Consider the following 12,663-nt stretch of genomic DNA (forward strand, 5'->3'; position numbering starts at 1 on the left):
AGTGAATTAGTTTTGATTTTTTAGATCTAATTATATTTATTTATTTTTTTTAGAAAATGCAAAACCACATTTAAAACCATCCCAAGGACCAAATTTGTCCGGTTTTGACAGTTGGATGGTCTATGTTGTCCGATTTCGTAATTGAAGGTTGAAAATAAGATTTTTACGATAGTTTAAGAGTGAAAATTGGACTTTAATGTATGGGAAGACGGATTCAGCTGTTGGCAGTTGGTACGACTCCTGCCAAGGCCAAGGGAACAACCCCACAGAAGGCGGTGAAATGCAACAAAGTCGCGTCGACATGGAGGACCGGATACCTCGTAGATACGTACACAGATGAATTCCTCTGTTCTACTAATAGACTAGTACCAAGGAGCAAAATCAAGAATAGATTCGTCCGTACACTCTAACGCTAGGAACAATTTCGCGCCAATTCTTGGCTATCTCGGCCCGGAGAGCTGAGCCGACGACATGTACGACGGCCATGCGCTCACCGTCGTCAACGTCGTCGTCCCGGATCGGTCCCCGGGGGATGCCATATGCTTGAGATTCATGTCGCTGCCTCCGCCGTCCACCGGCCCGGAGAGCCCCCGGCCGTACAGCCGGAGGAACCCAAGCGAGTGCGCCCGCGGCTCCCAGAGCTCCATGGTGCCCTCGAGCATGCCGGCCACGACCGCCATGCTCGGCCGCAGGTGCGGGTCCTGGTGGAGGCAGCACAGCGCCACCTTCACCACCCTCTCCACCTCCTCGGCCACCACCCGCCCCTGCAGCCGCGGGTCGGCCAGCTCCGCGTACTGCCCGGCCTCGTGCCCCTCCAGCGCGGCGAGCGGGAAGTAGTCGCTCCTCGCGCCGCGCGACGAGCTGCCCGTCGTCGTCCCGTTCGAGGAGCTGGAGCCCTCGCCGCCGGCGTCGCTTACGTGCTCGCTGCGGTTCTTGCGGCCGCGCACCAGCTCCAGCAGCACCATCCCGAAGCTGTACACGTCGGTGCGGTCGGTGATGGCCGCGTTGCTGAGCCACTCCGGCGCGAGGTACCCGCGCGTGCCCCGCATCGTCGTGAACAGGCCTGACTGCTCCGGCGTGAGGAACTTGGCGAGCCCGAAGTCGGCCATCTTCACCTGCCCGCCGTCGGCGAGCAGGATGTTCTCCGGCTTCACGTCGCAGTGGATGATCCTCTGGTCGCAGTCGAAGTGGAGGTACGCCAGCCCCCTCGCCGCCCCGACGGCGACCTCCATCCGCTCCTTCCACTCCAGCGGATGCCCGGCCGGCCGGAACAGCGACCGGTCCAGGGACCCGCGGTTCATGTACTCGTACACCAGGAGGCGGCGCTGGCCCTTCGTGCAGAAGCCGCGGAGGCGGACGAGGTTGATGTGGTGGATGTTGACGATGACGGCGATCTCGGTGCAGAACTCGCGCTTGCCCTGCATCCCGACGCCCTCGATCTTCTTCACGGCCACCTGCGACCCGTCCGGGAGCTCGCCTTTGTACACGGCGCCGAACCCACCGGCGCCGATCTTGACGCGGAAGCCGTTGGTCATGTCCTCGATCTCGTCGTGCGTGAACCTGGTGGGGAGGCCAGGGATGACGATGTCGTCGTCAACATCCCGCGCGAGGTGCGCTGAATCCGATGGCGAGCGCTGCCGCCGGAGCTGCAGGTCCCTGGAACGCGATGAGCGCCGCCCTTGTCTACGCCAGGACGTGATTACGATGGCGCTGACGACGACGATGAGCACAAACGCGACGACTGTGGGGAGCAGGATGGCGATGAGGTTTCCGTTTGAAGAACTGTCCGATGACCTCGACTGCTGCGAGCTCTGGACCTTGATGTAGCCGACCTCGTCGGAGCCATTGGTGGAGTTGGCGCTCATGAAGGAGCCGAGCTGGTGCTGCACCAGGTAGCATGACAACGAGGAGTCGTCGTAGAAGTAACCGAGGCAGGAGCAGTTGCTGGTGCAGAGAGCCTGGCATGAAGAGATGGTGTCGCCGGCCACGGTCGGCGGCGCGAGTGTGTTGGCGTAGTAAGCGATGCCATTGCCAAGGCTGGCATACGAGACCGGCAAGCTGCTAGCATTACCGGCGCCGCCGCCGCATGAGGAGACGGACAGCGGGGTGGAGCCGTCGGACGGCGTGCACCCGCCGTCGTGCGACGCCGCGAACAGGGGAGGGCACGTGCAGCCCTTGGGCGTGCAGAGCCCGAGCGCGCCACATGAGAGTGGCAGAGCGCACCCGTCGCTCGGCGCAGCGAACCCGCCGTCCATGGGCGTCCTCGATGAGTTCACCGACGCGAAGCTTGAGATCTGCAGCTTCCCATCGTAGCCAAGCTTGAGAATTCGCAGCTCCGCGGCCGGCAAGGAGACCTGGATGATGACCCCGCCGTCCGCCGAGAGAAGGTACAGCCCGGTGCCGTTGACGGCCATGTACGCGACGGTGCCGCCCCTGTCCATGGTCGAGCTGGCGTCATTGGAGAGCCGCCAGTACATGGAGCCCATCCACGTGAGCACCGCGTCGTTCGCCGTCACGTTGAGCCGGTAGTCCCCCTCCGAGTAGTCGGAGTCCGACGCGGCGGAGGCCAGGAACGCCCCGGCGGGGAGCCTCTGCGAGGACACGATGGTGTCCGTGGGGCGGTCGAACGATTGCCATATCGTGGCGTTCCTCGCGTCGAGCAGCGCGAGGTTGCCGCGGTCGTCGAGGCGGAGCGCGGCCACGGGCTCCCCGAACGGCGGCGTGGACCAGATGGCCGTGCCGTTCTGGTCCTCGGCGGAGAGCCCCCGCGCGGTGAGCTGTAGCTGCGCGGCGCGGTCGGTGAGGGGCGCGGCGCGGTTGGCGACCCAGACGCAGGTCTTGGACGGGGCGTGGAGCACGGCGAGGTAGAACCGCTCCTGCTGCCCCTCCGGGTTGTACACCACGGCCTGGAACGCGCCGCTCCGGGACGCGAGGAACACGCCGAAGGTGTCGATGAAGAGCAGGTACGACGCAGAGAAGTCCGGGGCGAGCACCTCCGTGGCGATCTTGCCGCCGCGCGCTCGGAGCGTGGCGGCGCCGAGGAGGAAGAGCAGGACGGCGGCGAGTGAGGGTGGGGGACGCGTCGGCATCGGTGCGCCCGTGGATCGGCGGGCTCATGGCATTGGCACCGGGCGCGCGGCGATGGGGGAGGCGGAGGCGTGCGCGACGAAGGCATGGCGGGCCGGGGGAGGCTGGGTTTGTGGCGGGGCAGTTGACTCGAGCGCCATTGGCCGCGCTGGGATCTGGGTGGGGGGTGCTGGATGGACATGTAAAAATAATGCAACGCGACGACGACTTGCGGCCGGTGCTGGCGTGCCGCGTCGTTGGCGTGCAGGCGGGCGCAGGTGCGGCTGCCCGCCTGCCGCCGCCTGTTTCGTCTCCGCTGAATAAATTTTCGAAGCCCACGGGATGGTGGCGAGGTTGAACTTGAACGTCGTGCGCGAATCGGCGGCAGCGCGGGCGGATGAGATTGTTTGCGGGGCCTGCGCTTGGTGTCCTACCAGGAGCCAGCAGCACAGCAAGGCTTCTTCATCCATGGAAACCGTCCAAGAAACGACCCAGCTCAACGGCTATTCGTCCGGATCTAGGATTATAAAAAGAGTAATCGATGGATCGATCACCTATTCAGAGATCGAAACAGCAGAACGCTGTGTTGTTATATTCAGAAAACCTAACCCTCTGCGGCTCTATGCGCTATTTTTTCCCCCATTCAGAAAGCCAAATGATGAACATCGAGACTGTACTTTCACTTAAAATTAGCAAAGAAAATGGATCTCTAATGATTGCCCGCTGGAAACGAGGCAAAGTGACAGCAGCGTACTATTTTGCTTGTTCTGCTCATCTGCTGTGTGCTGTCAGTTGCAGCACCAATGAAATAGTATCATTTGATTTGAAAACATGTGCTGGATCTTTGGTTGGTGGATGCCATCATGCTCTGCGCGTTTACAACCATGATGCACTCATGCGGCTTCCCCGCGCGCCGGCCGGCCGGCCGCCCTGCCCGCCCACGGCATCTCTTCATGAGTCAAGCACGCACGATTCCGCGCGGCCACCCCTCCCAGATCTCGCGGGAGATGACGCGGAGCTCACATGACGAGCTGTGCCCCCGCCGGTAGGCAATTGGCGTACGTGCAAGTGGGCCTAAAAACTAAACCTCCGAGCTCACTGACCGAACCTGTAAGTTGTTGATCGCGGGTGTTACTGCACAATTAAGCATGCAGAATTGGACCGCCTGGCTGGTTCCCAGAGCTTTGGCAGTTCTCTCAAGGCCATGGCTTCAGCTCACTCTGCCGGCAGAGCCCAGAGATGTAGGCCACTGCCCAACTCGTACCTTCACCACATACAAAAAAACTCGTAGGCTAGTTAGTTAAACAATGACCATTCTGGAACGCTGATGCGCTCGTCGGGGACACGGCGAAGCCATTTTTCTTTTGGCTTCGGAGGCTTGTTTTTGTTTATCTCCTTGCAAAGTTGCAATTGTATTTCGGAAGCATATGGATGCGCTATAGTTTATACCAGGGTATTGAGCTGAGCTGGTTATTACGTGTATTGATGCGGTCAGATGCATGCATCAGGAGCGGCAGATGCTTGTACGGGCAGCGGAGTGAGCTGGGCGGTGGCGTGTGCATCAGCGGCCGGCGTTCGTGCGGCTCCGGCAGGTTCAGTGGCTCAGTCGGCGGAACCACGGAAGTCCGGCAGACCAACCTGCCGTAGTTGTTCCGTTCAGGTTGGTGAACGGTGGGAAGCCTGTGACAGTTGGTGATAAAGACAGTTTACTAGTAGTATTATGCAAGTGCCACAAAACTTAATAAAGCTAATGACGATTTGACCTTCCCGATCGCCGGCTTTATGGTGGCAAGAAAGTCAACTACGACACGACAGAATGTCAGCATCAGGACTAAACTTGCAAAGGGTGCAGTGTTCAGACTTCAGATCTTAGGCCATGCACATGATGAAAAGATAGCATCAGCAATTCAGCATGTCACAGCCCCAGAAGGAAAAAAATGGTTCTGTTTTGGATGGCTGCTCCAAAACTAGACCACGTAACAGAAAAAACAGATCGAGCAGCCATTACAAGCAAGTCACGAGCCACTTTTGGACAAGAGATCTAACATTCCATCGCAAAGCTATTGAAATACTTCAGACAAACACTCTATAGACCACCTCATCCTGCAGTCAATCAATCAGGCAACCATTCTAGAAGAACTGACGCATAGCTCGAGCAGAACCAACGCTACACATAACCGGCCGTATAGCTCGAACCGACACTCTACAGAGAACCAAACACTCTAGACGAACCGACGCATAGCTCGAGTCGAGCAGAACCAACACTACACATAACCGGACGGACCCGAATACTATTTGACAATGAATAAACTCGACTCTCCCAATCTTCTCCTTTTATAATAACAGACAGATAAAAAAAGAAAGGAAATTCAAAAGGGATGAGGATAAACGACCGAAATACCCTCACGCATTGACCCTTGACCGCAGCAGATGCAAGCCTGCTCGTTCCTCCAGGTATTGGTGCCAGAGAACAGCAAATGATAGATATACCACAAAGTCACTCTACAGGTTTCTGTCCTTTGAATTGGAGTCAGACCAGCGAATGATATATATACGGTACTGTAATATGGAGTTGTAGAGTACATTTGAAACCCAAATCTTTATGTATACATTATAGCTCACTGATAGAATCCAAACAGCTATACAACTCAAGGAAATGGTCTGGTGGCAGCATAAAATTTCTTGAAGAGATTTAGTTTCAAAAAAATTTCTTAAAGAGATGATCGACAAGATATCTCTGCCTGTAAAATGCAGTGATCTGTTTGATAGAAAGTCAAGAGATGAAACTGAGATTCTAAGAATGATATACCTCAACCGACACCATTAAATGGCCAAATGAAAATGGCAACAATAATGTTCGGTTTGAAAATTTTGAACAAATAGAGCCAGTGATGCAGAGTAAAGAGTAAAATGGAGCAATAGTTAAAAAAAAAAGGAGCAAATGAGTTGTAGTTCAGAACAAGGCAAAATTAAGAGCTGTGCGTGCTTCCGGAAACTCCATGATTTGACTTGTGAGTATTCCTCTATAGGAGGTAAACAAAATCTTCGCTCTAACAGTCTTGCTGTCCTACAAATTATTATGCATTGCGCATAAACTTTTCCTGGGGGTAAGAAAAGACCTATTTCGCTTGTTTAAATGTTTAATGAGTTCCTCTCATCAGAAGGGTGACGGACAAATCATCCGTTAAGAAAAAACAAAAGATTGGGAACTAAGCTCTTGAGTGATTGATACAATTCCATCCACCAAATACCATCACAGGGGATACAGAAAAATCAAGCGCTGGCCTTCAATTTAGCCTCTGCTGGGGCAGGTGTAACACCACCAGTTGTTGGGCTGAAAAAGGAAACAAAGTAAACCATTAATTGGCAATATATCAAAAGAATTTAGCTGTTGCAGCCTTCAAGGGGAAGCAGGGGATACTCACAGTCCAACCATGACTTTGAAAGCATCATAAATTCCCCACTGAGCACCAGTAAGGGTACCAATCATGACAATACGAATAGGAAGTCCTCTGGTGAAAAGACCCCAGAGACCAAACTTCTTAACAGCCTGCAAGAATACAGCAATAATATACAGTTAAACAACAGCTAGCAACAACATACAGTCAATTAACAGAAAACAATATTATAGTTAACCAACTAGCGAGTATGACAAGAAAATAAGGTTTGAGGCAAAAGCTCGAATATGCTTACATCACCCACTGTAGCACCCTTGGCATTGTTCAGGAAAGAAACAAGGTTGTCAGCCGGGTGAGAAACAATAGCACAGAAGACACCAGCAATATAGCCACCAGCAAAGCTGATACCCAACTGGGTCAACTTGCTGCACTCAGACTTGGGAACAGGCACAGCATGCTTGTAGATAAGCTCAACAATGGTCTCAAAGGAAGCAAACTTCATCATGGTATCTGCATGCATCATGCAGAATTCAACTTATGAGTACATCTTATAACAGGAAAAGATAGCTTATATAAGAGCAAATAATATAATACAACTAAGAAAATGAAGATAATCACTAAGAAACAAGGCATGGGAGCTCCACACTGCATGGTAAAGGTTTAAAGTTACATCAATGATCAATTTCTGCTTAGGAAATGTCAAGACTACAGCTGCTAACTACGGTGAGACGATGGAATTCCTGGTATAAAATATCAACAGACGTCCAATGCTTTCTTTTAGTTGGTGTCGTGCAATTCTACATACATAAATAAAATGTATGGAACAATCTAGGAAGCAATCGATTTGCCTGAAGAAAACCTCCACTAAAGCTCATAGTACTTGATAGACAACTACAGCAACCAAAGCCTTTTTAATAAATGGCTATCATGCTTTTCTAATCAAAATGAAAATCCCAATAAAAATTGCAAACATTTAAAGCTGAGACTGGAAGATACCAAAACTGAAACAGAGTGGTATAAATTCTCTTCTTGTTGGGTCACGTGCAACAGATAAATTGATTGTTCAATACATTATAGTTCAAATACAGAGTACAATACATGCATTTTTGGCAAAATATGTGTTGTGTCCTGGATTTTAGAGAAAGGTGAACTCTAGTGAAAACCACTAAAAAGAAGGTGAAGAAACTCTATAAAGTGGGTGAACAAAAGTATAACAAATTTTTCTACAGAATAAATAATGATAGGGAATTATCATAAAGCTGAAATGCTTGGTGTAACAACAGAGACATTAAAAAAAAATAGTCGGTTCACAAGGTGTCAAGACATCAAGAGAGTTGTCCCACACAGACAAGATTAGTTCTAGAGCATTTCCACAGCAAACACTTAATGCAAATGATGAATTTACCAAGATGATAACAGATATGAACTTACAAGGAATCTGACGACCCCAGAGAGGAACAAGTCCCTTGTAGAGCCTAAAAATATTAAGCAGTAAGAGCTGTTAACATAGAGGACAAGGATGTGTCAAATCATGATGATTTTGAGCAAGCACGTTTACTTACCCGAGAGCACCCTCAGATCGGACAAATTTGGGGAGCCCATCGCTCAACCCACGAGCAAATCCAGGCTGCGTCTGCACACGTACCTTCACAGCTTCAAAGGGGCAGAGAGCCACATCGGCAATTACCTCAGCAGAAGCAGAACCTGCCAGGTAGATTAGAGTCTTGTACTTCTGGGCATACTCAGGCCCTGCAATATCTGAGTAGTACTTCTTGAAGAACTCATAGAAGCCAAACTTGCAAGCCCCCTGAGCACTGTAACCAAGCAAGGTAGGCACCCATCCCCTGAAGAAGCCCCTAGCCCCTTGCTCCTTTAACAGGACACCAAATCCAGATGAGATGCTCTTGTATTTCGCTGGATCGATCTGCAAAATAAAACCAAAACGTGTTATTACCAAATCCTTAATGCAAGCATGCCATCATTAGCTTCTCACACAATGCATCAGTTAATGACTGTGCTGATTATCTATCAATCTCAAACTATTCATTAAATGGCACAGTAGAGGAACAGAGAAAATGACACTCCACTGAACAGGGCGTGAAGTTTTATGGGTTAGCGAAACTAGACAGTTAGCTAGGCAGATACCAGATTACAAACTAAAACAGTTGTTTACAGTATGAGTTAAATTGGTAAAAGTTTGTTAGTGCCATTGCTATTTGAACGCTTCCTCTACTGGACCAAAATTGCACAGAACACATGCATAAATCCATAAATAGAAAGTATTCACAAGTTTAGACAGGCAGAATTGAAACCAACCTAAACCACCAAACAGGCAAACTGTCACAATTCACAATTATGGTTCATTTGGTTCCAAACCTGATCATGCCTATCCTAATTGATAGCCATTTAACAACAAATTCATCAATTTGATTTGTATTACAATTAAATGATTTTAGTAGGAAGACATGAACACAGCTACAAAGGTATAATTAACAGAAATGTTGACAGCTGTGCTCTTAGAGAATTAGCATCTCCTAGGCACCAATTCCAACAGAGAGAAAACAAAAGGCACCTTGTGTTGGAATAAACAAAGAGCATGTCAAGACAAAACAAAAGGTGTGGCTATTAACAACATGGGCTGTTCAAAGGGGTAAAGCACAGTGATCAAGCTCGGAGGGCTAGCTACACCTTCAAAAATCTGCCTGAAGCAACTACTAAACTCAAACTGGAGCCTGCTGTAATCGCCATCCACTCTAACAGATACTCGTCCACTAGCAAACATCAGCATTCACAAACTCCTACATGACCTAACAAAGCGCAATGCAAAACTTCACGCATAGTGACTAGTAGGAAGCGGCAGATTCACGCATCTGATCACGAAGTGCGGAAATGGGGGATCAGAAGCCCACAACTACCTAGCCCCGCACAACGCTAACCAAGCACCGCTAGATCCGCGCGAGATTTCCGTGAAATGGTGCCCCGAGAGCATCGAGCCCGCAGATCTAGACCGCTGCCCGGCTCACCTGCATGTTGCACTTGACGAGGTCGAGCGGGGTGACGGCCATGTGGGTGAGCCCGCAGCTGGCGATCCCTCCGGCCGTGCAGGCGGCGTAGAACGCCGGCGAGTAGAGCTCGATCTTCTCCTTGGGCGCCTGGATCGTGAAGGGCACGCCGCCACCCGCTCCAGCCGCGGCCGGGGCCGGGGCGGGGACGGGGACTGAGAGGCGCGAGGGGGTGGCGGCGAAGGAGCGCGCCGAGGAGGAGGCGTAGAGGAAGCTCGGGAGGAGCGACTCGCGGGAGCGGTCGGAGAGCGCCATCGCCGCCGAGAGATTCGGAAGATTCGTCTCTCTCGTGGTGGTGCTCTCGGAGAGCTCTCGCGGTCGCGTGGGTTTGACGAGGAGGCGGAGCCGCGGAGGCGGAGGCGAATATGAAGGGGGCGGGCTTCCAACTTGCTAGGGCATCGACCTCTGTGGTTTGGTGGCTGCGGCGGCGGAGCGGGGTTCGCTGAGTGTGGGGGCCCAGCGACTGAGGTCCCAGCGCTCGGCTGGTGGCGCCGTTTGTGGCTGGAGTTGGGGTGTGAACGGCCTACTTTATGCAAACGTGTTAAACATCTCTTGCTGCCGTTAAATTTTCATTTTTTATGGACTAAAGTTTTTTTTGAAAGTTTTGACTAAAGTTTTACGTTTTGATGTTTGCGAAGATCAAATGAGCAATTTTCGAAGTGCCTTCTCTCGGTTTTCTTTCGTTGTAACCATTTCAAAGTTTGAATTTAAACCCCCTTTATATGTTTTTTCGAGACGTATATTCCACATTTATATGTTGGCGGTGAAATGGTCGGTGGCTACCTAATGTCTCTTGTTTTTCCATGCATGTCGCACGCCGTTGGGGCCTTCCTCGTGGCCGTGAGCTGTGACGACTGACGACGACTCGGAAGGGATTGAATGTTCCACCGGGACGGTCTTGCGCCTGTCGTCGCCTTGACTCATGTAGATTCGCGGGGCCAGGGCAGATGCCTCTGCGGCTCTGCGGCCTTCCAAGAGGGGGCCGCCCGATTGATGGACCAACGGTCAGCTCCACTCCCGCATGATTGGCTTTGGTCAGAAAAATGCGCACAATTTTTTTTTGAGACACAGAAAAACGCGCACAAATGGCGTGGCGAATTGGCAACCAACTTAGCTGGGCACGTTTGGGCCCGGACTGGCTTGGGCACTACCAAAAGAAATGGCCTACTCGGGCCAGGCCCATCACACCCTCCTGCCGGCAGCTGTATTTGCCTTGCTCGCACGCCCAAGCCAGCCAACCGTCTCACAGTACTTACCCCCTCGCGCCATCACCATCGCCTCCTGGCCGGCAAGCAACTCGCGCTTTGGCACCACGCACAAGTCACCGTCGCCGAACACAGCACCGCACCGCACGCCCCCTACGAGCTCACCTCACCTCACTTCACCTCGCTGCAGGATCGCTTTCGTCTCCCCGCCAAGCCATCCTTTCCCACCCGTGCCTCAATTTCCAAGGACTCCCAACCAATCAAACCCCCTGCCGTTGCTTTAAAACCAGCGCCGCCTCACCTCATGCAAAGCTCCCAAGCGATCTTCCGAGAGCTACAGCTGATCAGGCAATAGGCATCCGACCCGACGCGACGCAAGCAAGGAACCGCGCACCGCCGGCCCATGGCGACGGCGGCGCCCGCGCGGCACCGGACGTGCCGCATGTACTGGTGCTACCAGTGCGCCCGCGCGCTCCGCATAATCTCCTACCCGTCCACCGACGTCTTCTGCCCGCGCTGCTTCGGCCGCTTCCTCCACGAGATCGACGCGCCGCCGCGCCCCGCCGCGTTCCCGCCGCCGCCGCACTTCCTCCCGCACCCGTTCCACCCGCAGCACCAGTACGACGGCCACCCGCGCCGCTGGGTCATATACGGCGGGGAGCCGGCAACAGTACCAGGCCGCGCGTTCCGGCAGCCCGCTCCGGCTCCGTCGCCTGCACCGGCGCCGCCTCGGCGGCGCGTGCCCTCCCCGCCGCCGCCGGTGCCGCGGAGGCCGTCCACGCCGCCGGCCTTCGACCCCGGGAACTACTTCACGGGGCCGAACCTGAACAACCTCATCGAGGAGCTCACCCAGAACGACCGGCCGGGTCCTGCGCCGGCGCCGCCGTCGGCCATCGACTCGCTCCCGACGGTGCGGATCACCGGGGCGCACCTGTCCGACGGCCCGCAGTGCCCCGTGTGCAAGGAGGACTTCGAGATCGGGGAGGCGGCGCGGCAGCTGCCGTGCAAGCACGTCTACCACTCCGACTGCATCGTGCCGTGGCTCCGCCTCCACAACTCCTGCCCGGTCTGCCGGTACCAGCTGCCCGGCGGCGGGGGCTCCTCCAACGGCAGCAGTCAGCAGGCCGCCGCACCTCGCGGCGGCACCAGGAACAGGGAGAGGGAGAGGGAGCCCCCGACGTTGGTGCGGTGGGGCCCGTTCTCGTGGCTGTGGCCGCCGCGGGAGCTGGACGACCCCGACGACGCGTGGGAGCACGGGCGGCGCGGCAGGCAGCACGACGCGGCCGACGCCGGCGGTAATGACATGACGGCCCTCCAGTCTTTCCTTCTCGTGGCAAGCTGTGTTTTCTTCTTCTCATTCTTGGTCTGAGCCGTGTCGAAAGCTCAAAACGTCTTTCATGGACGTTGTACCACGACGACACAACGGAGGAACACGCAAAGTTGATTGTGTGCATAGATCTACTTGCTGTCTAATCAACGTTGCTCTGTTTCTCATCTTGCATTTGCTTTCAGCATTCTACGCTTGGTGGCGCTCTCTGTTTCTCTTCTAACTGCTTCGATGGAGACGTAATCGTATATATCCCAGTTAAGTGGTCTGATCAGGTTCTCATCCTACTTCAGATAATGCCGCCGTGCTAGAACCTAACAGCAAACTGATGAATTGCAGGTAAACTCTGCAGCTATTCTGCCAGTTCGATGTGAATGGTGCAAATCTGTTGTGAAGATGTAAGCATGCGCTCGTGTGAAAATGAAGTGGAGTCCCGCTGTAAATGGCGTGTAACTTGCACATAGTTAAAGGAGCATGCCAAATTCAAGGCAGGCTCCATGTACAGTTAATGATGATGTATCATACATCATGGTAACACAAGTTTCTGAACATGCAGCAGACGTTCTACGTGATGTGGTTGATGTTGGCAGATTGAGTTGCAGGAT

General features: G+C 53.4%; 3 protein-coding genes across 3 annotated transcripts; 1 reads left to right on the forward strand and 2 right to left on the reverse strand.

Moving 5' to 3' along the window:
* Positions 1 to 325: 325 nt before the first annotated feature.
* On the reverse strand, positions 326 to 3,345 carry LOC120642975 (G-type lectin S-receptor-like serine/threonine-protein kinase At5g35370). The gene has a single exon (XM_039919529.1). The coding sequence runs from the start codon at positions 3,087 to 3,089 to the stop codon at positions 441 to 443; it is 2,649 nt and encodes an 882-aa protein (XP_039775463.1). The 5' UTR covers positions 3,090 to 3,345; the 3' UTR covers positions 326 to 440.
* Positions 3,346 to 6,032: 2,687 nt separating this feature from the next.
* On the reverse strand, positions 6,033 to 9,909 carry LOC120642988 (mitochondrial phosphate carrier protein 3, mitochondrial-like). The gene is made up of 6 exons (XM_039919538.1): positions 9,488 to 9,909; positions 8,027 to 8,388; positions 7,896 to 7,939; positions 6,760 to 6,974; positions 6,492 to 6,616; positions 6,033 to 6,400 (listed from the first exon to the last, which is right to left on the reverse strand). The coding sequence occupies exons 1-6, from the start codon at positions 9,779 to 9,781 to the stop codon at positions 6,340 to 6,342; spliced, it is 1,101 nt and encodes a 366-aa protein (XP_039775472.1). The 5' UTR covers positions 9,782 to 9,909; the 3' UTR covers positions 6,033 to 6,339.
* Positions 9,910 to 11,000: 1,091 nt separating this feature from the next.
* Positions 11,001 to 12,630, forward strand: LOC120643015 (E3 ubiquitin-protein ligase RZF1-like). The gene is made up of 3 exons (XM_039919560.1): positions 11,001 to 12,026; positions 12,244 to 12,315; positions 12,398 to 12,630. The coding sequence occupies exons 1-2, from the start codon at positions 11,135 to 11,137 to the stop codon at positions 12,279 to 12,281; spliced, it is 930 nt and encodes a 309-aa protein (XP_039775494.1). The 5' UTR covers positions 11,001 to 11,134; the 3' UTR covers positions 12,282 to 12,315; positions 12,398 to 12,630.
* The last annotated feature ends 33 nt before the right edge of the window (positions 12,631 to 12,663 follow it).

Source organism: Panicum virgatum, chromosome 1K (genome assembly GCF_016808335.1).
Source record: "Panicum virgatum strain AP13 chromosome 1K, P.virgatum_v5, whole genome shotgun sequence".
Lineage (NCBI taxonomy): Eukaryota > Viridiplantae > Streptophyta > Magnoliopsida > Poales > Poaceae > Panicum > Panicum virgatum.

Excerpts from the sequence above, each read along its gene's own strand:
- LOC120643015 (XM_039919560.1), top strand. The coding sequence starts at position 11,135 with ATGGCGACGGCGGCGCCCGCGCGGCACCGGACGTGCCGCATGTACTGG. Across the intron at positions 12,027-12,243 it reads CGACGCGGCCGACGCCGGCG|CATTCTACGCTTGGTGGCGC; the intron begins GTAATGACATGA and ends ATTTGCTTTCAG.
- LOC120642988 (XM_039919538.1), bottom strand. The coding sequence starts at position 9,781 with ATGGCGCTCTCCGACCGCTCCCGCGAGTCGCTCCTCCCGAGCTTCCTC. Across the intron at positions 6,975-7,895 it reads CTGGGGTCGTCAGATTCCTT|ATACCATGATGAAGTTTGCT; the intron begins GTAAGTTCATAT and ends TGATGCATGCAG. Across the intron at positions 6,617-6,759 it reads AGGGTGCTACAGTGGGTGAT|GCTGTTAAGAAGTTTGGTCT; the intron begins GTAAGCATATTC and ends GTATTCTTGCAG.
- LOC120642975 (XM_039919529.1), bottom strand. The coding sequence starts at position 3,089 with ATGCCGACGCGTCCCCCACCCTCACTCGCCGCCGTCCTGCTCTTCCTC.